This window comes from Elephantulus edwardii, unplaced genomic scaffold (assembly GCF_000299155.1).
Source record: "Elephantulus edwardii isolate Elephantulus edwardi_28Jun2011 unplaced genomic scaffold, EleEdw1.0 scaffold00068, whole genome shotgun sequence".
NCBI lineage: Eukaryota > Metazoa > Chordata > Mammalia > Macroscelidea > Macroscelididae > Elephantulus > Elephantulus edwardii.
The window spans coordinates 788,147-814,915 of NW_006399818.1; the positions used below are offsets into that span (position 1 = coordinate 788,147).

Here is a 26,769-nt window from a genome sequence, read left to right on the forward strand (position 1 = left end):
TACCAGGAGCAAATAAATCAGAAGAGGTACTGCACTGAAAAAATCTGCTGTGAAGGATCTGCTGCTAAAAAAGCAACTCTGGATATCACTTGAAAGACTAAGGTGTGAATGATCCAAGCCACAATTAATTTCTATGCATCTGAAATTTGGACAATGAATAAGCTAGAATCGATGCCTTTGAGCTATGATGTAGAAGAGTAATGCATGCCTCATGGACTGCCAAAGGAGCAAATATATCTCAGAGAAGGTCAAGGCTGGTGAAACTTAGTCTTACATACTTTGGGCTTATTGGAAAAAGACATCATGTTTGGAAAGGGGGGAGGATGGTGCCAATAAAAGAGAAGATAACCCTCAACAAGATGGATTGACAAAGTGACTATAACAATGGACTTGAGTATATCAGAGATGAGGAGGAGGATAGGATAGTGCAAGGTTCAAATCTATTGTTCATAGGGTTACTATGTGTCATTGCAGAGTAGGCAGCACCTAACAACACAGGTGCTGACTGTGGATCCAAGTAAAATGAAATCACTAGCAATTTCAATCTTTTGTCCATATCTCATGATGCTGCCTTCTGGTCCTCCAGTGGTGAGGATTTTTATTTTCTTGATGTAGAGATGTAATTTGTATTCAATACTACTGTCTTTGATCTTCATCATTAACTGCTTTCAAGTCTTCTCTTACTCTCTTAGTTCACCTGAAATGTGCAATTTCTCATTTGTCCTGCTTTTGAGTATTGAGATGTCTTTCTCAGGAAAGCATCTATTCAATATTGTTTATATCAGGAAAAACCTACCAGGCAATCCTACTGGTCTGACCCTATAACTGAAGGCTTTTGATTCAGTTGGCACATTTTAGGAATCTCAAGCTTGTGCTGGACTCCCTACCCCAGACCTTAACAAAAATCTTTGTAGAAAGTTAAATTTCAAAGCAGAACTTCCCTACATGACAGCCTGCAACCTATCCAAAGCAGCCCTTGCTTTCCTGTGGCCTCCAGTGGACCTTCCTTCTGAATGTCATCCAGCTGCACTGGCTGGCTGTGCAGTTCACCCCTGAGGACAGCATGACCTCCCTGATTGCAGCAGTCCCCTAATTCGGTAAGAAGCATACCAGATAAAAGTCCCAGACATGAAGAACTTGTGTCAGAGATTAAACTCTGACTATTTAAGCCTGAGAGAGCTCTGATGACTTAGTGATAAGTAGTTGGGCTGCCAACTCAAAAGCATGCAGTTCAAATATACCAAATGCTCTGCAGATAGATGGGCAATCTCCTCCCTTAAGTCTTACTGACTCTAAAAACTCACTGGAGTGTCAGCTAGAGGTCAGTTCCTGCTCAACTCACAAAGAAGTAAAATTAATTCATTCCTATTTAAGACACGTACACACACCCCTAAAAGAATGATAAGAATATTCTGGAGATATTGTGACTTCCATTCTACACCACAATAAAAATAATATTGCAATAAAGAATTTTTGGTTTCTCAATGCATATAAAAATTATGTTTACACTGTAGCAATGCATATGAAATGTATATTTACACTATACTATAGAGTATTAACTTCACAAAAGCATTACACACAAATTTGAAATATAGTGAGAATCAATAAAATGTAACAGAGACACACAATGAACATAGAACTATTAGGAGGGAAAAAAATGACATTGTTAAATTTTTTTATGCAGAGTTGCCACACATCTTCTATTTATAAAACTCACTGCCCCCAGATAGACTCTTACTCATGATGATCCTAAGGTCTGTTAGAACAGAACTGCTCTCCAAAGGGTTTTGGCAGTGCATTGGGCCTACTGTTCAAATTGGCTTTCCTAGGCCATTGCCTAGCCACAAGGTGGGGTGGGAATACGTAAGTAAGATGTTGGGGGGCGGAGAGCAGGAGGAAGAAGGAAGGTAACTGTGCAACAATGAATGAATATTCTTTAAAAAAGTGAACTGGGGAAGGGAGAAGGGAGGGCAAGGGGGTGAAATGTGCAACAATTAATGAATGAAAATCTAACTTCTCTCTAAATGTTTGTTAAACTCACAATGAAATAAAATTGTATTTAAAAAATTGTTGTGGATCTCTCCACAAGAGGACTGGCCAGTTTTACCATTCCACCAAGTTTAAATGGAGCAGATTCAGTGGTAGAAATCCGGAAATCTCACTACTAGAAAGAAGTAGAGAATATGGTGCTCGTCCTTTGGGGCCAGAGACTTCCTTGCTATTCAGACCAAGACCAGCAGAGGAACACCAGATGCCACAGTGAGGAACTAGTGACCCAACATGAGACAGAGCTGACCTGAGCCTGCTGGCCCATGGAGTCAGAGTCAGGGGCATTCATTCACTCAGGCGTGCTGGAGGAATGGAGAGGTTGAAGGGAGGGATGTCAAAATTGGCAGTACTAAGAGAATTTCGTAACACCAGCCTGAAGACACAAAGCTGAAGGCTGAAGGGCCAGAGTTCACACTTCAGAAGATGTCCTGACTGAGAAATTGTATCTTGTTGCCAATCTGAATTATAATCTATTAATTTTCCTAATAAACCACATAATTTTGAGTACGATTTTGTGAGATCTGTGTAGCTATTGCAACAGATTTTAGACCCAGTACAACTCATGCTTCCCTTACTCTTTTTAAAGTTTCCAATCCCTGATTTTCTAGAAGTGGACTGCCAGACATTCCTTCCAAGGTTGTGGTTGTTGTTAGATGCCGTCAAGTCGTAGACGACTCATAGCGACCCTATGAACGAACAGCCTGAGCACTGTTCATACATAGAGTTTCCAGAGGCAAGCCATTTCAGAAGTGGATGCGGCTCCTGCTTCCAGGCTTATTTTAGCCGGGAAGCTCCAGCCAACACTGTCCACCATGGGTACCTTTCCAAGGTACCTCTGGGAAATCCTGAATCTCCAAACTTTCAATTAGGAGCTGAGCATATTAACCATCCGGGGATTCCGAAAGGAGGAGGCTGCTTTTGTTGTTTGAAGCTAGTTAAACCAGTCAGGTAAAACTGGTTTAAACTTATAGTGACCCCATGTGACAAAGGAGAACTGTTCCACAAGGTTTTCCAGACTGAAATCTTTCTGGAAGCATGTCTTTCCTTCACAGAACCACTGGATGGCTTTGACCTGTCATTTTGTATTTCACAGCATAGTGCCAAACTGTTACAGGAGGAACAGTACCACCAAACTGCTCCACAAATCGCAGAGCAAGCATAAATATAGAAACTCCCCAACACACACACACACACACACACACACACACACACACACACAGACACACACAGACATCTTAGCATTAATTCTCTACTGGAATATCTATGCACAGGAAGAGATTTTTGTCTAGTTACTTTTAGAGAATAGGAGGATGTAAACAAAAATCAGCTATGTGAAAATTAGGTAATGCAATTAAGCACCATTTTATAGGTACATGAAAGAAAGAGAAACTGTGGGTAAAGAAAAATGCAAGGAGAATATCTGAAAGCAAAAGGAACTTAAACTAATTCATTTTGCTGGATGAACTGACTGAAATTTTGCTTGGCAATATTACATATTCAATTTTCCTCAAAATATTTTCTTTAGTATTTTAATAGTAACTATGAGTCCAGTGACATAATGGTTAAGAAGCTACACTGCAATCTCAAAGGCAGGCTGTTCAAATCTACCAACTGTTCTACAGGAAAAGGATTGGAAATCTCCTCTCATATGATTTACTACCTCTGCTGGAGGGTCAGCTATGAGTTGGTTCCAAATCAACAACAACAACAACAATTAGTCTGTTAAGGAATGTTGGGAGCACAACTGGGCTGCTACTAGAAACACAGCCCTAGGGAATCCTGGTGACCTAGTGGTAAGGAGCTACACTGCAAACCTAAAGGCAGATGGTTGAAATCCACCAGGTGCTATATCGAAGAAAAATAGGGAAGAACTGTGCAATTTACTGCCCCTGAAAACCTGCTTGAGGGTCAGCCATCAACTGGTTCCGACTCTACAGCACAAAACAATAGCAACCATTACAAAGGCTGGATTGCTTAACTCTACCAGCTATACCACAGAGTCATACCATGGAGAAAGATGGAGAGTCTCTGATAAATATTGATATTCCTCAGAAACCCAAGGAGGAGATGGTCCATCTTTATGCTTTGGAGCACTGGTGATGTTGAACCGCCAGAGAAGCACTGTCTTCGAGTTAGCAGTACAGTTCCCTACAGATGATGTCAAAACACTTAAAACATGATTTAAAGGCTGTGTGAGGCTATGAAGGAAGAAGCAGCTGGAGGGTGGCTTTCCTTCTTTTTCATTCATTTGCTCATACACCAAATCAACATTTACTGATTGCCTACCAAGCTCCTTGCTTATTCTCATGCACGATATAAAGACAGAAGACCAAAACCAACACCAAACCTGCCAATAAATACTCACATCATGTGAAAGAATGAGACAGAGATTATAAGAACATCAGAGTGCTTTGGGAGGGCAGAAGAGACATGAACACTTCCTACTATGTAATTTGGAAAGGTTCAGGAAGCTAAAGGTTGCTAATCTATCCGTCAAAGTGGGCACAATTTCAATGGAGAGATGGGGTATGTGTTGCAGGCACACAAAATGATATATAAAATTAAAAAAGAAAGAACGGGTTTTATGTTTCCTGCATTTTCCCCTATATTCACCAGATGTTAGCAATTAGCTTCAAAACATAGATTAACTAATCCTCAAAGAACCGTTAACTTCTGTCAATTCAAAGGTTTTTGCCTGACAAAGACAATGCAGGGACTTCAATAACTGTACAGATTTCTTACACTTAAAAACAAAAAAGCCAAACAAAAACAAAACCCCCAAAATAACCATAAAACATCATTGAATTGGTCCATTTCCTGGCCCAGGTTTCTTGCAGTAAGTCCTGAGTTGGAGCTTCAGAGGGTCTGATACGTCTCTATTCCTAACCTTCCTCACAGCACCTACATGACTTCTAGTTCAAATTCTCTCCATCAGCTATTACATCAGTTACCTGCTCCAAGTTTACACTGCAAATGCTCTTTCCATTTGCGTGATACAAGAAAGTTGAACTTTGCAGTTAAAAATTCCATATCCAGTATTTCTTTCAAAATAGAGTGCCTAAGAGTTCATTTTACCACCTAATTTTAAGGTAAGACAAATAACCACAAATACACATATTTTTCCCACATATATGTAAATTACACATGCATCTAATGTGTAGTTGAAGCTAATTCAGAAAGGGTTGCTCCCTCACAAACAAATTAAAAACTATACTGTCTATGGTATCTGTAAAACAACAGTAGTTAAAATGAATCTAAAGATCCTTTATCATAGTCAATGCAAGCCTTAATCTAGAAACTAAGAACATAGATTCTTCTTGTTTATATGCATTTAACAGAGCCAGACTGTTAGCAGGTGATTTCTCCCTCGGTGTACCTATCTCAGGGGGTTGCTTAAAGTTAACTGCAACAAAAATTGTACTTTGTCTGACCTGTAAAATATTACCTGCAATGCTGAAGTGTTGGCCCAAGTTGCAGCTGAGGAGCAGAAGCTTCATAAGGGTCTTGTATCTCGTACACATTTTCATAAGTGTCTTCCGTACTGCTGGAATTACGTGATTCAAACTCTGGAGTTTTCCCTACAACCATAACAAATGGCAAGTTCTCATACTCCGGTATCTTCGCATAACAGTTTATGTTTTCATACTCGGGTGCACTGATACTCGTCACAGATTTGCAAGGGTCCTGCGATGATGTCTCCCTGGAGAGCATTTGGTCATCCAAAGACTCAGCTCTGGGACCATTGGCAATGCTGCTCTGGCCCCGAGACTTCTTCTTCTTTTGGGATTCCAGGCTGTAGTTATCAGCAGAATGTGCTTTAACAGGTTTGCCCCTCTTTTCTTCTCCTACCAATAAGCCATGCCAATCATTTTCAGTCTTTTTGCCAGTGGTCGTGTCTCTAAGTTGGCTGCTCTTGGACCAAAACTTCTGAAAGTCACTTTTCATGAAACAGACGGACAACTTCAGGTTGAGCAACTTCTTAAAAGAGTTTTTCTTTGGAGGTTCTTTGCAAGACTTCGTACTCCTTTCCACATCCACTGCGGAGAGCGACTTCGCTCTGGGCTTGGTGAGTGCAGGTGCAGGCTGACTAGCACTCAAAGACGTCCTCACAGACTTTAAGGATTCCGGATTCCCTGAAAAGGGTAAAATAGGATGAGGTAATTTCCACACTGGCTTTTCTGAAGTCTGTTTGGGTACATCAAAGGAGGAAGACATACCAGGGTTTGGGGTACAGTCATGCTTAAGGTGAATTCTTTCTAGACTTTCCTCTGCCTTTTCCCCTTCATTTAAGGGATAAGAACTTTTCTCTACAAGCTCCTCAGATGCAGCCTTTTTAAGCACCCCTGCAGCTGGCAAGCTGTGCCTCTGAGGCTTTTTGGGGATGATTCTCAAAGAATTTTCATTCTTTACTGGAGGTTCCTTTTGCAGCTGAGGGGTAGGCAGTCCCAGGTTACATGCACTGGGCAAATGTTCTTTGTATGTTAACTTGATGTGGTTCGGCAGGCTCATAGACAGAGTGTTGCATCTTAAAAAACTGGTTTCACGTTCTCTATCAAGAGACAAACTACAGTCATCGACTATCTTAAGGTCAGTACTCAAACTGGAGGCTGTATCTAACGAAGGTGCCACATTTTCAATAGAAGTTTTAAAACACACGGCTTTCTGGGAACCAGCTAGATGTTTTCTGTCACTGCCGGGATGCGGGTTCAATTCACTTTCACTTCCTTGCTCCACCTTATTCACTTGCTCTTCGTCACATGAAGCGCTCTGAGGAAGAATACTGCTTGTGCTGTTCTTAAAACTGTCTTCAGTAAGGCAAGGAGGGTTAGTGTCTGAATGAGGAGGCTCCTCAGTACTTGCACTAGGGGCATCGATATACCTTTGGCGTATCAGACGAGCAATGCGTGTCTTTCTGGGCTTGGGAGTTGGGAATTTTTTGTGATATGTTACTAAGTGGATCTCCAAGGGGCCAAAGTCACTGACTTCCGATTCCTTATTAACTCCACCTGAACAGGTAATATTGTTGCCATTACTATTTTCTAGATTTTCTTGTTCAGATGGGTGGCAGCAATTACTGCTTTTTCCATCACCGTCCTGACACATTTCAACTTTTTGAAATTCATCATTTGGAGGTTGTGATAGGTGGTGATTTTCAGGAGCTCTCTCAATGCTAGACGAGGATTGTAATGAGTCAGTTAATCCATCTGTGAACTGCTTGTTTGAACTGCAGCCACCATTCAGTTCTGGGGTGTCTGTGGTGCTGTGCTTGTGTGTTAAATGGAAAGGTGACATTCCTTGTGATAAGACATCTTTCGGGGTCTCTTCTAGGAGGCCTGCCTTTAAAACAACTTCACCCTCATTTTCTACCTTTTCACCAGGAGACTCGCATTTATTCCTTGTATTGACACTGAGAGAGAACTCGTCAATATTACTATTTTCAACGGTTTTGTACATTTCCAGGGGCTCTATAATAAGCTGCTTTCCACATAAATGCCCTCTATTCCCAAGCTTGTGGAGACACTCAGAGCCGCAGGTGCAGGGAGGTAAAAGAGCACTGCTGCTCTGGCCCCCTACAGTTTTACCATTACAGTCATCAGGGTTTGCGGGTCCTTTCTGTTTGTGTTCTTCCTGGTTCACAGCATTTTTCCTTGATGGTGATGGTCTAAGGTCTTGAGCAGGTGAGTCCTTTAGAACTTTGGGTTTGGGGGCTATGGCTGGCTTGGGCTTCTTTGTTGACCGTGCGGAACTAGAAATCACAACGTCAGGCTTAGGAGCGACAGGTGGAGGAGCAGGCTTATTATTTGACATTGCAAACTTTGGCTTGGGTGCCACCGGTGGCTTCTTAATCTCTAGAAGAGAAAAAAAAATATATGTGTGTATATACAAATATAAATCATCTGATGGCAAAATAACCAGACCAGAAGAGGGCATATAAGATTGTGTTTCACAGCATTTTGCTTTTAGTAGTATTTTAGTTATCGAAAATACTGGCTAACTCAGACTTTTTCAATCACTTGCTGAGCATCTGAGAGGTGGACAATGAAGAAGGATGACAGAAGAATTGGTGCCTTTGAACTGTGGTGCTACAGAAGACTACTGAACATCCATGAACTGCCAAAAGAACAGATGTATCTTGGAGAAAGGGCAGCCAGCGTGCTCCTTGGAGGCAAAGATGATAGAACTTCACCTCACATACTTCAGGCAATGTTGCTAGGAGAGGCTTTTCATTAGAGATGGATATCATGCTTGAAAAGGCAAAGGGATGATGGAGAAAGAGAGGAAGAGCCTCGATCAGGTAGACTGTCACAGTGAATGCAGCAATGGGCTTGATTGTAAGGATGGCACAGGATAGGACAGGATTCAGATCCACCCTTCTTTGGGTCGCTATGAGTCACCCTCAATTTGATGACACCTATAACAACAACTAGTAAATAGTGTCGGCATTTTTAATAAAAAGAACTGCGCTTTGGATGGTCACACAACTCTATATCCACTAGACCATGAGAACTCAAGAGTTTAGGAAGCTAGATTCCAAAATCAGGTGCTAGCTCTCGGCAGGGGTTTTCCTTTTGTGCTGACTACACAAGGCAGCCTTGGCTGCCCAAGATCTTCAGGTGGCCACACTGCAGTCATCTTCTGCCATCCCTCTTCCCGTCTCTGTCCTAACTTGTTCTTTCAATATTCAAGGAACAGCTTAAAACATACTCACTGTGTTTTAAACCAATGCAGCCTCTTAACAACCACAAAATTCCCAAATGAAATGATAACCATTCATCTAAAACTAAGCTGAAACCAAATAAAAACCTATTTACAAAGCACATTTAGGGACAGGCAGGAGGAATATATCAATCTATAACAAAAAAGTATGATGGAATTCCAGGTTCCTAGGTGTTTTTCCTTGATAGTGATGGCCTGATGTCTTGAACTTGGTCTGATGTCTATTAGAATTTTTATTGTTACATCATGTTCACTGTCACTGAGTCAGGTGCAACTTATAGAGACACCATATACAATGGAACAAAATGTTGCTCTGTCTCATACCACCCTCACAATCAGTTTTTAATCGAACTATTGTAATCCACAGGGTTTTCACTGGCTGATTATCCAGAAGTAGACTGCCAGGCCTTTTTTCCTAGTTTGTCTTAGTCTTGAAGTTCTGTTCATTGGCATCACATCAGAACCAACTCACAGTTGACCCTCCAGGGGGTTTTCAGAGGCAGCAAACAGTATGAGAGGAGACTGCCCATCTTTCTCCTGTGCAGCAGTTGGTGAATTCAAATCTCATGCCTTTGGGTTGACAGTGCAATTCCTTATCACACATAAGCCTCCAATGACAGACAAGCGGTGGCTGAATTTGGGCTCGGTCAAGTATCAAACATTTATCTCTCAGAAGAAGTAGATAATTCTGCTACTGAATCACTACTGCTGCTGTTGTTGTTGTTAGGTGCCACCAAAGTGAGTGACCCTGACATGATGAACAACAGATCTGAACCCTGTCCCATCTTATGCCAAGCTCACAATCTCTTAATGCACTTGAGCCCATTGCTCTAGTCACTGTGTCAATCCATTTGGTTGAGGGTCATCTTCTCTTTGACTGTCCCTCCACCTTCCCAAGCATGGTATCCCTCCCCAAGAAATAGTGTCTCCCAGCAATGTGCTCAAAGTATGTGAAAAGAAGCATTATCATCTTTACCTCCAAGGAACACTCCAACTCCATATGTTCTCCAACTAAATTGCCCCTAGAGGTAAAATGATGCTACATTATCTACAGTCAGTATTACTCTTGCTCTTCAATTTCTCCATGTCTAGCATAGTGTGTTTTTATAATAAGTGCAATACAGTTCTGTTTTCCTTCAACATTGGAACAAATAACCTTATCTTCATTGTCTCTAAATGAAATCATTAAGGAGTACTTCAGCATAGTCACTGATTGGTGAGAGTTTCATTTGCTTAAGTTAAATGCAAATACAACATCAAGATTCTCATATTAATAAGAGAAGTTTCCTACCTTTCTCATTGCCACTGAGTTGGAACCAACTCATAGCTGACCCTCTGCCGGAATGTGGAGGCTGTAAATGGCACTGGAGGAGACTGTTCATCTTTCTACCCCAGTGCCACTGGTGTATTTGAACCATCAGAGGGATGTCACCTTTAGGCTAGAAGTGCAACTCCCAATGGACTAGGCCACAGTAATATATACATCAATGTTACATGCCCTTGAGTCATATGACTCATAGCAACCCTATGAACAACAGATCTGAACCCTGTCCTATCCTGCACCATCCTCCCCATCTCTGACCACTTGAGTTCCACTGTTGCAGTCACTGTGTCAATCCATCTCATTAAAGGTCTTCCTCTTTCACTGACCTTATACCTTTCCTTCCCCAAGGAGACTCCCCTTTCAGCAACATGCTCAAAGTAAGGGACCCATCTGCTTGTTCTTTCAGTAGTTCACAGGATCCCATGAGAGACTGCTGACTCAATGACTCTGAGTGACCCTACAGCCCATCCTAACCCAACGCCACCAACTCCAACTCAGAGCAGCCCTACTGCCAGAAAAGAAACTTCCCAGTGAGTTTACAAGGTTGAAATCTTTACAAAAACAAACTGTCATGTTTTTTGGTAACTGCTGATGAGTCCAACCTTTGGTTAGTGGTTTAATCACTGTTTCCTTTTCTACCACTGTGCAATCCTACCGAGTTGTTTCAGTCAGCTGTTTGCCTCAATATTAGACTTCCATAACAATCTTCAAAGTGAAAAACAGAAATCTTACCCACTTTGATGTTGTTATGTTGTGACTCATAGCTGACCCTTCAACAGTTTTTCAGAGGCAATTAATCACACGTGAGAAGACTGTCCATCTTTCTCCCCTGGAGAAAGAGTAGCTGGTGGATTCAAACTTTGTGCCTTTTGCTTGCCAGTGCATCTCCTTAATCACTAAGCCAATGAACTCCCTCATCAACTTTAGGATGGAAAAGGAATTTTGTTACCTTATTTGAGGTCTATTATAAAATTGGTACCCACCTCCTCACTGTTCACTTTTATTAATTAAGTCCAAGTCCAGATCCCACCCTAAATCTAAGCCATCAGAAACTCAGGGAATCCATCCTGAGTGTCTGCATATTTGGGACATTCCACTAATAATTCTGCTGTGTATTATTAATTACTAACCACCTTTCTCATTTATTTAAATACAAAACAAAAACTCATTGTTGTCAAGTAGGAACCAACTCTTACCTGACCTCCTCTCCCCGCACTCTGCCCCCAACCCTCATGCCGCCTCTTCAGAGACTATAAACTGCATGGGAGAAAGGACGCCCATGAGTCTCCTTCGCAGCAGCTGGCAATGCAAGCCACCTGCCTTTGCGTTGGCAGTACAACTCTTTACCTCCAGGCCCTCAAAGCTCCTTATTTATCTAAAAGATGAGCACCAAACAATTCTTCCTCAAAATTATATCTAAAGTATGATATTTAAGGAGGAACCCTGGTGGCTTAGTGGTAAGGCATTGCACTGCCATCTCAAAGGCAGGCAGTTCAAATCTACCAGTTACTTTTCAAGAGGAAGATGGGCAATCTCCTCCTGTGCGATTTAGTGGCTCTGAAAACCCACTGGAGGGTCAATTATGATTGGTTCCAACTTGACAGTTGTTGTTGTTGTTGTTGTGCCATCGAGTCGCTTGCAACTCATAGCGACCCTATGTACAAGAACTCTAAACTCCATACTATTCTGTGCCAACATAGCCATTTCATTCCCACCACTCCAGTCACAGAATTGATCCATCTCATCAAAAGTCTTCTCTCCTTCACTGCCCCTCCACTCTGCCAAACATGATGTCCCTCTCCAAGGACCAGTCCCTCCTTGCAACATGCCCAAAGTATGTCAGATGAAGCTTCAAGATCCCTGACTCCAGGGAGCATTCTGGCTTCACCCTCTCTGGGACAAACCTGTTTGTTCTCCTAGCAGTCCATAGTATATTCAACACTCTTCTCCAGCACCACAGCTCAAAGGCATCAACTCTCTATCATCCCTATTGATAGGGATTACTGTCCAACTCTCTGATGCATAGCACGTAACTGCAAAGATTATAGCCTGGATCAGGCGCACCCTAGTCTCCAGCCTGACATCGTTGCTCTTCACTACTCCTGAGAGGTCCCTCACAGCTGACTTTCCCAATGCAATTCGTCTCTTTACTTTCTGCTGCTGTTACCAAGAGTGTTGACTGTGGAGCCAAGTAAACTAAAACTGTTAATTATCTCAATCTCTTCACCATCCGTAATGATGCTGCCAACTGGCCCAGTGGTGAGAATCTTTGTTTTCTTGATGTTGAGCTTCAGTCCATATAGGAAACGGCAGGCCTTAACTTTCTACAGCAAGCACTTCAAGTCCTCAGTTTCAGCAAGCAGGGTTATCTCATTTGCCTAACGCAGGTTGTTGATGATTCTTCCACCAATCCTGATGCCACATTCCTCCTCGTACAGCCCAGCGTCTTGGATGACAGTTGTTGTTGTTGTTATGTGCCATCGAGTCATTTGTGACTCCTAGCGACTCTATGTACAACAGCCCTAAACCCTGCTCTATCCTGTGCCAATCACATTGCCCCTGACACACCCATCCCAATTACCCCAGTCGCTGAATCAATCCACCTCATAGAGGGTCTTCCCCTCCTGCGCTGTCCCTCTACTCTACCCAGAATGATATCCCTCTCTAAAGACCTGACTCTCCTTACAACATGTCCAAAGTATGTCAGACGAAGCCCCAGAATCCTTGTCTCCAAGGAGCAGCCTGGTTTAACCCTCTCTAGGTTATATCTGTTTGTTTTCTTGGCAGTCCATGGTACATTCAATACTCTTCTCCAGTACCACAGCTCAAAGGCATCAATTCTCCTTCTATCTTCCCTAGTCATTGTCCAACTCTCTGATGCATAACAAGTGATTGCCTGTATCAGGTGCACCTTAGTCTCCAGAGAGACACCGTTGCTCTTGAGTACTTTAGAGAGGTCCCTAACAGCAGACTTTCCCATCGCAATACGTTTTTTGATTTCCTGGCTGCTGGTGCCAAAAGTGTTGACTGTGGATCTGAGCAAACTAAAGCTGACAGTACATAACAATATATTTAATAAACACCTATGTATATTATGCTGGACTTGCACAGAACTGGCCCCTGCTCAGTAAGATTCTGAGATTATGACTCGTGAGCTACTTCTTCAGGGGAACTGATCCTTTTTACTCTACAGCCATTTTGGTCTTGATAGCAGCCCTGTGCAGTGGTGGCCAATGCATACACAGTGGAATACAATCCTGCCAGGTCCTGTACCATCCCCATGACTGGTTAGGGATCCCTATGTTCCTTCGTACTTCATTTTAGTCTGAAAGCTCTGCTGATCTGTCCAGGAGCGTAGCCACGTGCTAGTCTCCACTGACAGATGAACAGCGGCTGTGCATAAGGTACATCTGCCGAAACCTATCAAAAGTTTAACCCAGGAGAATGGGACAATAAAAAGGTTCTTCCACCTACACTGTCACTTAAGATCGTGTCTTGCCTCCCAAAGAGACCTGGCCTCAGCAACATTTTCTTTTATACTTTTGTCTGTCTTTTGTAACATCTAGATGAACTAGCAATTTATACTAGCTATTTCAACAGGATCTGTTGTGGTTGTGTGCCATTGATTTTGAATCCATTGATAGCTGACCCTCCAGTGGGTTTTCAGAGGCAGTTAACTGCACAGGAGCTGACTACCCATCATCTTTCTCCTATGGAGCAACTGGTGTATTTGAACCATACACTTTTGCACTGGCAGCGTAAATCTTTACTACTAAGTCACCAGAGCTCCTAGATTTAATAAATATCAATTTACTAGGAAAAAAAAGAAATACTTTTCAAAACTAACTGTTTCACAATTCTCACCACTAGGCCAATTGGCAGCACCACAATGGATTGAGGTTGTTAACAATTACAGCTTGGTTGGCTCCACAATTAACACTCTTGGCACCATTAGTCAGGAAATCAAAAGATGATTTGCATTAGGTAAATCTGAGGTCAGGGACTTCTCTATAGCGCTGAGAAGCAATATTGTAGGTCTAGAGACTAAGGTGTGCCTGATCCAGGCCATGGTCTTCACAATTATACATCAGAGTACTGGATAATGACTAAGGATGGCAGAAGAAGAATTGATGTCTTCAAGTTGTGATGCTGGAGAAGAGTCTTGAACATGCCATGATATCACCAAGAAAACAAATAGGTCTGTCTTTGAGAGAGTGAAACCAAGTTTCTTCTTGGAGGCTAGGATTTTGAAGCTCCATCTCACATTTTTTTTGGCACATGGCCAGGAGGGACCAAAGCTCTAAAGGGTTGAGGGACAGCACAGGAGAGGAAAACCCTAGATGAGATGAACTGATACAGTAACTAGGGCATGGAGCTGGCTCAGGACAGAGATGGCTTTAGAGCTTTTGTACATGAGGTTGCTGAGCTGGAGGTGACTTGATGGCACAGCACAACAACATCTGTTTCAAAAGATTGCTGAATATTGTTTAATTACTTGAATATACAGAAATTCTGATATTTAATTTGAAGGGATTTTTTTTTTTTATACAAAGGAAATGAGTCACAATACTCTGGAAGATACTATGTGGAACTGGGTTTTGTTTTATTTTTTAAAAAGGAGGGTGATCTACTTCCCTTTAAAAAACAAGGAAGAATTTCCTGAACCCCCAATACTAAGTGTGCATGTTACATGACAGAAGATACCTTTGTGCCCAATTTCTGGATAGAAAATTGTCAGAAATAAGAGAATGAACTTCAGTAAAACCTGTGAGAGCTGAACTTAACAGGACTGCTTTGTTTTTCCAGGCTACCTAAATTTTTCCATCTTAGATAGGATGCTGTCTTAACATTTTTCTATTGCTTCTTTTGGTGGAAAATACATAAGCCATTCCTTCACTGACACATTTCCACATTAATACAGGTTCTAGTTTTCACAGGATTTACTAGGGGTTTTTTTCAAAATTATATTGAGTCCCAAAGCCATACAGTTTCAGATGGTATATTCAATAGCATGTTATTTAAATTTTGTTTGTTTTAAGGTAGGGGGAAAAGGTAGAAAATCAGTTAAAAAAAAAAAGTCAGTAAAGGTCTATCAAATTAAACTCTTAATTTACTAGGTTAAATCTTGAGAGAAATATTAATGCCTTGTGCTGCTTCCCAACCATCCCTGCACCCAGCATACTAAAGATAATAAAAAATGACTGATTGTCATGTTGAGTTTACTTCTATAACCACTCTCACAACATCTTTCTTTTGGGGGTTTGGGAAGAATTGAAATAGCCAGCAACATAAATCCACCTAATCAGAGTAATCTTTTACTATATAAATCTGTGGGGCAAAAGAAGATCCATCTCCTCCTGTTACGATTTACAGCCTCAAAAACCCAATGGAGGGTCATTATGAGTCAAAACTGACATGACAGAGAATTACCTGACAGTTTTGTTAGAGCTTCAGGGCTGTTTACCTAATTCAATTTGATCCTTAGTTAAACATGTACTTTTTAACTTTCTAAACCTCATTTTACCTTTTTCTTTCAATTGTCTTCTAGGTAAGGTAACATCCAAGATACACAAGTCCCTTTTCTCTCAACAGTATGTCAGCAGTTCACTCACATATCAGTGTTATGCAGGTATTAATTTCAAATAAACAAAGCACAGCATGACATACCTAAAGCCCTCAATGGTTACAGAATTAAACAACATGGGCTTACCATTACCAGACAAACTATTTTTAAAAAACTAGTAACTGAGGGGCAGGGGATTTAACCTAATTGTGTCTTTGTAGCAAATATTACAGCTTTAGTTTCCCTACTTGTAAATGGAGGAGTCAGATCCTCTCTCAAACCCATATGATTCAAAATGATTCACAGATTATAAGTAACTCTTGAGATAACTTCTTTCAAAAGAATCTAGTCTATATTCTCTAGCCTCTAGCTACTTTGTTGCTAGGTGTCTTGTGTCAGCTCCTGACTCAGGCACAATGGAATGAAATATTGCCTGGCTCTGTGCCATCCCCATGATTACTTGGGGAATGGACCCTAGCAATCCTTAAGTTGCTTCCTCATTTGCTTTACCCTGGAAGCTCCTCTAGAAACTGTTAAGTATTAGGGGAACAAGAAAGCCTCCAATAATTGGCGGTTACACATGAGGTGCCTAGCTGGGAAGTAAATTGGGCCTCTTCAATGGAAGGCAAGAAATCAGTCCTCTCTCTGAAGCATCATTTTTCTTCAGCATGAGTTTCTACCACTAGAAGGCAAGCTCCAGGAGCTGCTGTATTCCTGTAAATAGTTGAAGTTGCCACATACTCAAATCTTTAATATGTCTCAGCAACAGGAAATTTCTTTTTTAAAAAAACCAATACCCATTTTAATGTAGAATAATATTATGAAAAGTTAGCAGGAATCAACTTCAATAGGATTATTGATTAAACCCTTCATTTTTTAGTGGGAACAAGGGCTCAACTTAAGTCACTAGTCCTGCAATATCAGAAATCTTATGTTCCCCTTTTACTTTGAAAGAAACACAAAACTCGAAAAATAACAAGCAAATTATATTATGGTCTGCTCAAATGTTAAACTCTTGAAATAAGTGCATGATGTTTGGAAAGGAATCCAGCCCCTCTGGATCTTAATACTGTATCAACAGTCAGACCCAAAGAGTCTTAAAGCAAAGTAGCAAATCTTATATTTATACAGCTGTTTGGCTCCAGGGGAAAATAAGGTAAGAAACTGAAGCACTATTACCATTTTACTATTCTAAACATAATCGTCATCTGTTACACACAGGTGGCTACTGCTCACCTGTATGCCTTCCAGCCTCCTGGATCAGCCCCAAATTAATAAGATAGTGACCCATACATGCTGAAAAAAGAAATAAAACATAAAAGTTATCAATATCCCTCCATTTCCACATACTGCTTAGAAGAGTTCTAGTATCTCTACTAAGACCCAAGAGTCACAGATGGGGCAAGAGTTGGAGGTGGAGGGACGAGGAACAGAGCAAAGTTCCTTGGGATACTTACAACTTGGATAACATCAGTTCTCTTCCATGTTCCCCATATAGACCAAGAAAGAACATTAGTAAATCCCAACAGATGGGTGAGCAAAAAAAGCAGTTAATGCTTCCAAGAGAGCCATGCTAAAAACCAACTAACTCAGCTAAACACAGGAAGTGTCCCTCTTTTAAATACCACAAAAATGTCTGTGGTGTTCTTTAATTCTAAAGTTGATAAAATATAAAAATAGTTTGCATTGTTCTAGAGTAATTCAAATAACAAAATCCTAAAACTTGCAAACTCGACCCTAGAAATAAGGTTTACAAATTTAAGGGTCAAATTAAGTACTTCTGAATATGTTCATTATAAATTGTTGAGAATGAACAGGAAACCTGATACAGAGAAGGAATTAATATTTTCAATTCATTTTGTACATGGAGAATGGAAGAACTAACATTGGTTGTAGATTTTTTTAAAATTCCCAATTACTAGAAACAAATTACTTAAGATTATTCAGCAGTTTTCTTCAGAAAACTTAAAAATAAGGTACAGAAATTTGGGGAGAAAATAACTCCCCTAAAGTCAGTAGAAAGCCTTACTTTGTTAAGAAAATGAGTGTTTACCAAGTAAATTCAAAGGTGTGTAATAGATATCTCATTTAGGAACATAAAAAATAATTTTTAAAAAAGGACAGATCAACATTTTTTTAAAAATTTCTTTATTTTTCATTTCAATGAACACCTACAGAGATTTTGGAATTCCATTCATTCATTGTTGCACCCCTCTCCTCGCCCCCCCCCACCCCGTTTGCTCCTCTCCTTCAAACGCAAAAGAAAAACTCCCTCATTGGTACACAATCCCCCACACACATCCTCCAACCCCCAAATATAATCCACTCTTACGATAAACATAATGCCCTAAAAATTAAAATATTCTCTCCCCCAAAGACATCAATGCCGTAAACATATTTCATCCAGTTTTGCTCAGTCTTACCCCCATTCCGATGTCAGCCTCATTCTACAACAGTGGCACCATATAGCATTTGTCCCTTTTTGACTGAGATAGCTCACTCAGCATAATGTCCTCCAGGGTCACCCATTTTGAATAATATTGCATGAGTTCCTTGTTTTTCAATGCAGCATAATATTCCATTGTGCGAATATACCACAGCTTCTCTACCCATTCGTTTGTTGATGGGCATTTGGGTTGTTTCCAACTCCTCGCTATTGTAAACAAAGCCGCAATAAACATGGGTATGCATATATCTACTTGGGTGCCAGTTATGGTCTCTTTAGGGTATATGCCCAGTAGTGGAATTGCTGGGTCAAATGGTATCTCTATTTGCAACTTTTTGAGAAAGCGAGATCAACATCTTTTACGGAAACACTTCACTCTTCGCTTTCTTATGCCTATTGGCTAACTTCATGCCTTGCTAATAGAAATCTGATTACACCTAGCAATGCAATACTCAAATACATTTAGGTTTTAGAAAGTATCCAAATCAGAGCATTTAGAGTGCTGTTTGACAGTTTCAAGTTGCAGGAATTTTAAACAAATGCCAGGAAAAGCAAAGAAAATTTAATCTGATACTTAGGTTCTGATTCTAGAAGTAACTTTTGAGAAGTAGCTTTAAACTATTACTAAGGAAAGCTTATTTCTTTCAAAAGTAACAAAAATGGTTTTAAAAATAAGGTAAAAAATTACCTCTGATTAACTCATTAAGATCTGGTTTTAAAATTAACCTATGTTCTTTAAACCTCTTCGGAAATCATTTTAGAAAATAAATTCTTCCTTTCAAATGACCAGAATTGCTCAAAATCCACACAAAGGTAAACACAGGCTTTGTCATTTGCCTAAGGGGAAAAGACTGCAGGAGCCAGGCAGAAAATTGTGCTTTGTTTACCCAAACCAGGTGGAAATGTATGAAATGCGGACGAAATTGGTATACAATTGATATCGGCAATTCTATTGCTCATTTTTTCACGTAGCTGGTAAAACCAACAGAACAAGAGTACAAATGTCCAAACACCACTTCATCGAAAGAAGGGACAGGAGCTCTCCGTCTACCCGAGGTTTACAGAGACTCCCAGAGAGTCTCCGAGTTGAACACACTGAGAGCACTTTCCTAGAATAACTGATTCTTAACATGGGAAAGCGAAGTTCTTTTCACACGCACAGGCACAGAGGTTCACATTTGAGGAGAGAACAACAAACGCCTTTTCCACGTCGCGTTTCACCTGGCGCAAAGCGCCCCCCACACAAGCCTCCCAGTGAAGGGAGGTCCCAGGGGACCCACTCGGCTTTCCAAGCAGCTTCTCCTGGCAGGAAGGGACGAGTAAATCCGGCAGCACGCCCCATCCGTTTAGGTCCTCCGGAAAGGTACAGTACAGACACACGATTCACCCACCCAGAGGAGAAAGTTTCTCGAAAGCTTGAAGACACGCAACACTTCTTACAAACTTTTTTCCAACGGCAGCGCGAGCGCCGTCACTTACCGGCGGCAGAAGTCATAATTCCCCCGAGAGGCTCACTTCCCGGCTCGGAACCCCTCAATCCATGTTCTCCTTTTCAGTTCATTGTTCCCAGTGATAGGGCAGAGGAGAAAAGCCTCCGCAGCGCTCGCTTTCCAACCCCAAGTCCCGGCACAAAGGAAGCGGCGGGCTCCAGGGACCCAGCAGCGCTCTTGGGCGCGAGCCGCCAGCGGCGGGCGGGCGGACGTGCACGAGCGCCGCTCCGCGGAGCTCCGGGCGGACGGCCAGACGCGGGCACGAGCACCAGCGGCGCGCACCGAGGTTCTGCTCGCGCGTGCCCCTCTCGGGGGGGGGGGGGGGGGGGAAATCAGTGTTCCAGGCGCCCCCTATTAGTCGCAATGGTAAAGAGCACACAGACGCCCTATTTTCTTCCAATCAAAGTGCTTATATTTCATTCCGCTCCCACCCACACATTCAACCTCTGCTCCTATGAAAAGGAGGCGTGCCGCTGCAAGGCATCTGGGAACTGTAGTTTTCAGGACCCACGGAACAGACAGCCGCCGACGCGACGGTCCTGTCAGGTCTCCTGCCTTCATTTCCCATCGTGCTGAGGCGGGTGGCATGGCGGAGAAGGATGACACCGGACTTTGACGAAGAGGTGGTTTTTGAGGTAAGGGGAAATGGCGGTGGATGTGCATTGCCTTTGTTTAGGAGAAAGGCTAGGGGAAGGCAGTGAGGAGGGAAGGGGTGGAGTCGAGCCAGGGACAAGAGGGCGGCTGACGCGCTCGCGCCGGCCTCTGCCCGGGACCCCCGGTGGTGTTTGGGCCTAAGGTTAAGTGCATGCTGACAGGTGTAGCCTGCAGCGCCCTGGAACCGAGCGGCCTGTGCCTCGGGCGCTCCCAGGATCCCCAGCCCTGACCGAGTTGCCAGCGCCCTCCACCTACATCGTTCCTTGGGAAGGAAGCGCTGCCGGGGGGGGCTTCATATGCCTAGGGTGGGGCCGAATCGTGCATCTGGACTATTCTCCTCATCCTTCATTGGTGTTTTGGGGCCAGATCCAGAAGTGCCTCGGGTTACTGTTCACGGCTGAGGCGTGGTCGGCCGAATGATGGCAGCAGGTGCCAGTGTTCGAACATGGTTTGAAATCTTTGTGCAGGGATCTGTTGTGAGTGGTTAGTGCTGGGACATCTCAGCGTCTAGATTCAAGTCTTTTGTCCTTTACTGTCGAGTTAGGTGTAGCCGGTTCTTCTGACTCGAGTCTCTTAAAGTGAATGCTTTTGTGTGGCAGGTAGTATTTTTAAGGCGTTTCTGCCATCTTGACGAAGCAACCCCAGACCTCTGTCTATACGCCTTGCATTCATGCCCTTTATGTTCATTCATCCAACAGGGTTTCACGACATGGAAAACAAAATCACCCATGCCATGCAGTGGAGAAGTTAGGTTTTCGTTAAAATACAGAGTGATAAATGTGAAGAGATTTCAGACTATCGTTGGAAGATTGGTTTGGAAACTATACTTATTTCTTGCAGAGTGTTGAGAAGCTACACCCAGTAAATGCTATCAGAAGTGAATCTGGAACTATGTATCGGATTAGAAAGACGAAAGGGAGAGAGTGTGTACTAAGAACAACCAAGTGTTCCAAGATTAAGAGATGTGAAAGCCCCTGGTGTGTTTTGGGGTGAGGAGTAAGACTTCTGGTGGCATAGTGATTACGCGTTTGCTGTTAACCAGAAGGTAAGCAGTTTGAACCCATCAGACTCTCATGGGTTGAAAAATGTGGCAGTCAGCTTCCATAAAGATTTACAGCCTTGGAAAATCGGTAGAGCAGTAATATTCCGTCTTCATAGGTTCAGGGTGGTTCAGGGTGAGTCAGAGTGGACGGAAAGGTGAGGGGTTTGGTTTTGGGGAGTGGAGGATTGGTATAGTATGTGGTTTGATGAGGGTGAGATGTGGCCATTTTGCTGAAATAGACTAGATCCCTTGAACTCATTAGGAAAAACATGGGTGTGAATTATGGAAATGAAAGAGGAAATGCTGATTTGGACAGACATTTCTAATGCTAAGTGGAATTAACAGAGATTGAATGTGGGAGTTGAAGGAGACACAGAAATCTAGGTTGTTTCCATTTCTAGAATAAGGGAAACTAAGTGAAAGTAATTTTTTAAAAAATCTTTTAAATTTCCGAGTAGTATTTATTTTCTGAAAGTATATTTTCTTTTAGAAAATAAGCCAAAGATTTAAGATTCCAACCAGTGGCTACTATGAGCTTTATGGTGTGTATTCTTACAGATTTTTTTTCTATGCAGATGTTTAAGTTTGTATTTTTTTAACACAGAAATATATACTATATAAATTCTATATATTGTGTTTTCACTTTTATTTATCATGTTTTCCCATTGTATACTTCCTATTGTTATAATGTGTTTCATTATGTATGTATCATAATTTGCTCATTATTGGATAATTACATTGTTTCAGGATTTTCACAATCATAATCAACACTGAATTAAGCTTTAAATGTAACTCTTGACATTTTTCTCAGAATAATTTCTATGAGGGGAGCCAGTGCATCATAGGATATGAACCGCTCTTTTTAGGCTTATGTTGCTGCCAAACTCAACAAAAAGCTTATCCCGAATCACATTTGCATTGTTGTTGTTGTATACCCTCAAGTCAGAACCGATACATAGCTGACTTTCCAGTGGTTTTTCAGAGACAGTAAATTGCACAGGAGGAGATTGCCTATCCTTCTCCCACAGAGTAGCTGGTGGATTCAAACCATGTGTCTTTGAGATTGCAGTGCAGCTTTTTTTGCCACTGGGTCACCAGCGCTCCCTCCGTTAGAAATATAATGATAGTTTCAGCAAAATGTCAGCAAGAGAGTCCTTTTGGAGTCCTCTAATTTTGACTAATGTGATAGAAAAATATTGTAATTGTAATCCATTGTTCTGTTTTACATCTTGTACATGTAAATGTTTTAGTAGCCATTTTTTTCTTCACTAATGGTTTTCTTTTGTGACCATTTTCCTGTATGCTCGCTTTTTTTAATATGAATTCTTTCCAAAGCTTAGTAGCTTTGTCATGCATGTAGTTTTGTTTTAATAATATATTGTTTAATTTATTTGTCTTTTTTGTCATTTATTGCTGTTTTTCATTGCAGTACATAAATATAAGTACATACATTGATGAATGTTCACACATTGTACACACCCTCATAACTAGTATCCAGATCAAGAAACAAAACATCATCAGTACAACATAAGTTCCTTTCAATCATTACTCCCCTTCCTCTACTAAAGATTACTTTTTTTTTAAAATCATGCATACTTATTCTTGGGGGCAAAGACTCTGAAGCTTCATCTGACATACTTTGGACATGTTGCAAGGAGGGACTAGTCCTTAGAGTAAGACATCATGCTTGGGAGGGAGGAGGGACAGCACAGGCAGGAGAGGAAGACCTTCAATGAGATGGATTGTTTAAGTGACTAGGGCCATGGAGGTGGGTGTGTCAGAGACAATAAGATTGGCACAGCATAGACCAAGGCTGTTGTACATAGGGTCGCTATGAGTCACAGGCAACTCGACGACATATAACAACAAACACAAACATGTTTTGTCTTAGAAAAATTCTGTTTTCTCCAAACATTTATCTACATAGTAGTTGAGTTTGTCATTGCCTTATTGGTTTGTTGTTTTGTTGTTGTTTTTTTTTAAATATAAACTTTTTTATTTCAAGATTACTATGCAATCTGCAATACCATTTATATGCTTTCTTATAGCTGGATTTTTTTTCTTAATGCTAGTGACATTCATCCATACTCGACGGCACTTTACAACAACATTATTGGTGTCAGCTCTGATGGTGTAGCTGTAAGAAGCTGCATGCAATCCCAAAGACAGGCGATTTGAATCCACCAGCTGCTCTGCAGTCACCTCCCGTGTGATTTACTGCCTCTGAAAATCCACTTAGAGGGTCAGCTATGGCTTGGTTCTGACTCAGCCATGCTCAACAACAGCTATTGGTGGTTTCCAGTTAGGGGCTATTACAAATAGTGCTACTTGTGAGCATTATAGCATATGTGTTTTCTTGAACACATTTCTGGTGGGAATGATTTGCAGGATAATAGGAAACATTTCCTTTGGTAGATACCAGTAGATATTGCCAGGCATTATTCCACAGTGATTTTAATGATTTATCCTCCCAGCAGGGAGGCACAGTCCATAGGGAGCTGTATTGCAAACTCTGGTAGCTTGAATTTACCAGAATCTCCTCAGGGGGAAGAAGGATGGTCTCCTACAACCTTGGAAATGGCGTGTCAGTGACAAGTCAGTTCCAACTCAACTGCAATGAATTTGAGGGTTTTTTGTTTTACATTCCCAGCAGCATTGGCTAGCCAATGCCTAGTATCATTTCAGTGTTTTTCATGTTACCCTTCAGGTGGATTGTTGTTGTTTTTGTCATTGTTGTTGTTTGCTCTTGAATTTCTTGCGACTCATAACGACCCTATATACAATATCTCTTAACTCTGTCTTATCTTAAGTCAATTTCACTGACACACCTGCCCCTATTACCCCAGTCACTGTGTCAGTCCATCTCATCCAGGGTCATCCTCTCCTGTGTTCTCTCTCCATAAGACCAAGCATAATGCACTTCGCTAAGGACTAGTCCCTCCTGGCAACATGCCATGTATTTGAGACAGAGCTTCAAAATCCTTGCCTCCGGAAACCAAGTTGGTTTCACCCTCTCTAGAACAGATCTGTTTGTTCTCCTGGCAGTCCATGGTATGTTCAGTACACTTCTCTAGCACCACAGTTCAAAGGCATCAATTCTTCTGTCATCTTTATTCATTGTCTAGCTCTCTGAGGCATAACAAGTAATTGCAAAAACCATGGCTTGGATCAGGTGCACCTTAGTCTCTAGACTGACATCTTTGCATTTGAGCACTCTGAAGAGGTCCCTGACAGCATACTTCCCTGGCTGCTGGTCCCACTGCCTGAACAAGTTGAAATTGTTGACTATCTCAATCTCATCTTCATCTATCATGATGTTTCCAGTTAACCCAGTAATAAGAATCTTTGCTTTCTTGATATTGAACTTTAATCCATAGTAAAGACTGTAGTCCTTGACTTTCTGTAGAAAATGCTTGAGGTCCTCAGTTTTAGCAGGCAAGGTGGTGTCAACTACATAACGCAAGTTGTTAATGAGTCTTCCTGCCATTTTAATGCCACATTCCTCCTCATAAAGTCCAGCCTCCTGAAGGATCTGTTCTGCATATAGATTGAAAAGGTGTGGAGACAAGCTGCATCCCTGATGAACTCCTTTCCTGATTTTGAACCATGTAGTGTTTCCTTGTTCTGTTCTGACAACTGCCTCCTGGTCCAAATACAGGTTTTACATGAGCACAATTGAATGTTCTGAGATTCCTATTCTCAAAGTTAGCCACAATTTGTTGTGATCCACATAGTTAAATGCCTGCGTGGTCAGTGAAGCACAACTAGACATTCCTCTGGTACTCTTTGTTTTCAGCCAAGATCCGTCTGACATTGGCAGTGATATCCTTAGTACCATGGCCTCTTCTAAACCCTCCTTGTACTAATTGTAATTCTTTGTTGATGTACTGTTCCAGTCATTTTGGGATAATCTTTAGCAGATTTTGCTTGCCTGTGATATTAGTGATATTATTCGATAATTTTTACACTCTGTCACATCACACTTTTTTGGAATGGAATAAGTGTGGATCTCTTCCAGTCAGCTGACCAGGTAGCAATCCTCCAGATTTCTTGGCACAACTTTGGAGCATGTCCAGGGCAGCATCTGGTGAAATATTTCAATTGTTTTTCCATCAATTTCTCGAGCCTTGTTTTTGCCAGTTCCTTCAGAGCAGCTTGAACTTCCTCCTTCATCACTGCTGATCAGTGAAATTTTCTTTGGTACAGTGACTCTAAATACTCCTTCCGTCTTCTTTTGATGCATCCTGAATCATTCAGTACTCTGCATATTGCATCTTTAAGTATTGCAACTTGAGGCTTGAATTTTTTTCTTCATTTCCTTCATCTTAAGAAATGGCAAGCATGTTCATCCCTTTTGATTCTCTGACTCCAGCTCTTTGCCCATTTTATTATAATACTTTGTTTCATCTTGCCAAGCTGCCCTTTGAAGTGTTTGCGCTAATTTTAATTTAGACAAATAAGATAAAAGTCCATTTGTTCTTTTATTGATTAATTCACTTTAGTGAAACCTTTTCAAATTTCTTGCCTTTTTTTTTTCCCCATTCGGATTCTCTTTAACTTATTGGTTGTTATTCTTTACATACACTGGGTGCATGCCATTTGTTAACTGTGTTGTTTGTGGACTAGTCAGTTTCAACTGGTGTTATGGTTGTTAGAAACTATCAATGTAGCTCTAATTGATGGTAACCCAGTGTACAGCACGGTGAAACACTGCCCTGTCCTGTACCATTTTCACAAACACCTCATTATTGCAGTTATTGTGTCTATCCATGTCACTCTTTTTTTTCCAGTGGCCCTTTATTTTGACCAAGCATAATGTTCTTCTCCAGTGACTGATCCTTTCTACTATCCAAAGAAAATAAAATCACACAATCCTAGCTTCTAAGTGGAATTTGGCTGTACTTTTTCCAAGAAAGATTTATTTATTCTTCTGACAGCTCATAAAAACTTATTGCCATCGATTTAGTACCAATTCACAACTGACCCTCCACTGGGTTTTGGGGGCTGTGAATAACATGGAAGGTAATTGATTGTTTTCCTTTCTCCTGAGGATCCTGGTGCATCTGAATCCCTTGAGAGGCTCTGCTTTTGGGTTAGCAGCTCAGCTCCCTATCACTCCCTGTCACTTGAACTCCTTTGGCTTTCTGTGGTATAGTCAGTATTCTTCACTTACACCGTAATCCAAGCAAACTAAAGCTTTAGTTTGCTTGGCTCCACAGTCAACACTCTTGGCACCAGTAGCCAGGAAATTAAAAGGCGCATTGCCATGGGAAAATCTGCTGTTAGGGACCTCTCCAAAGTACTGAAGTGCATGGTGTCTCTCTGGAGACTAAGGTGCGTTTGATACAGGCCAAGGTCTTCGCAATCACTTGTTATGCATCAGAGAGTTGGACAATGACCAAGGAAGATAGAAAGAGAATTGATGCCTTTGAGCTGTGGTGCTGGAGAAGAGTATTGAGAGTACCATGGACTGCTAGGAAAATA

General features: G+C 41.5%; 2 protein-coding genes across 2 annotated transcripts in view; one reads left to right on the plus strand and one right to left on the minus strand.

Moving 5' to 3' along the window:
• FGD6 (FYVE, RhoGEF and PH domain containing 6) overlaps window positions 1–19,594 on the minus strand; it is a 164,278-nt gene extending 144,684 nt beyond the window's left edge. The window contains exons 1-3 of the mRNA XM_006888563.1: window positions 19,579–19,594; window positions 16,890–16,949; window positions 5,495–7,898 (exon numbers count right to left, since the gene is read on the minus strand). Of these exons, the coding sequence (XP_006888625.1) occupies window positions 5,495–7,898; window positions 16,890–16,949; window positions 19,579–19,594 (2,480 nt within the window). The remainder of the gene's footprint in view (window positions 1–5,494; window positions 7,899–16,889; window positions 16,950–19,578) is intronic.
• Window positions 19,595–20,088: 494 nt separating this feature from the next.
• VEZT (vezatin, adherens junctions transmembrane protein) overlaps window positions 20,089–26,769 on the plus strand; it is a 133,532-nt gene continuing 126,851 nt past the window's right edge. The window contains exon 1 of the mRNA XM_006888488.1: window positions 20,089–20,224. Coding sequence (XP_006888550.1) covers window positions 20,189–20,224 — 36 coding nt within the window. The 5' untranslated portion in view covers window positions 20,089–20,188. The remainder of the gene's footprint in view (window positions 20,225–26,769) is intronic.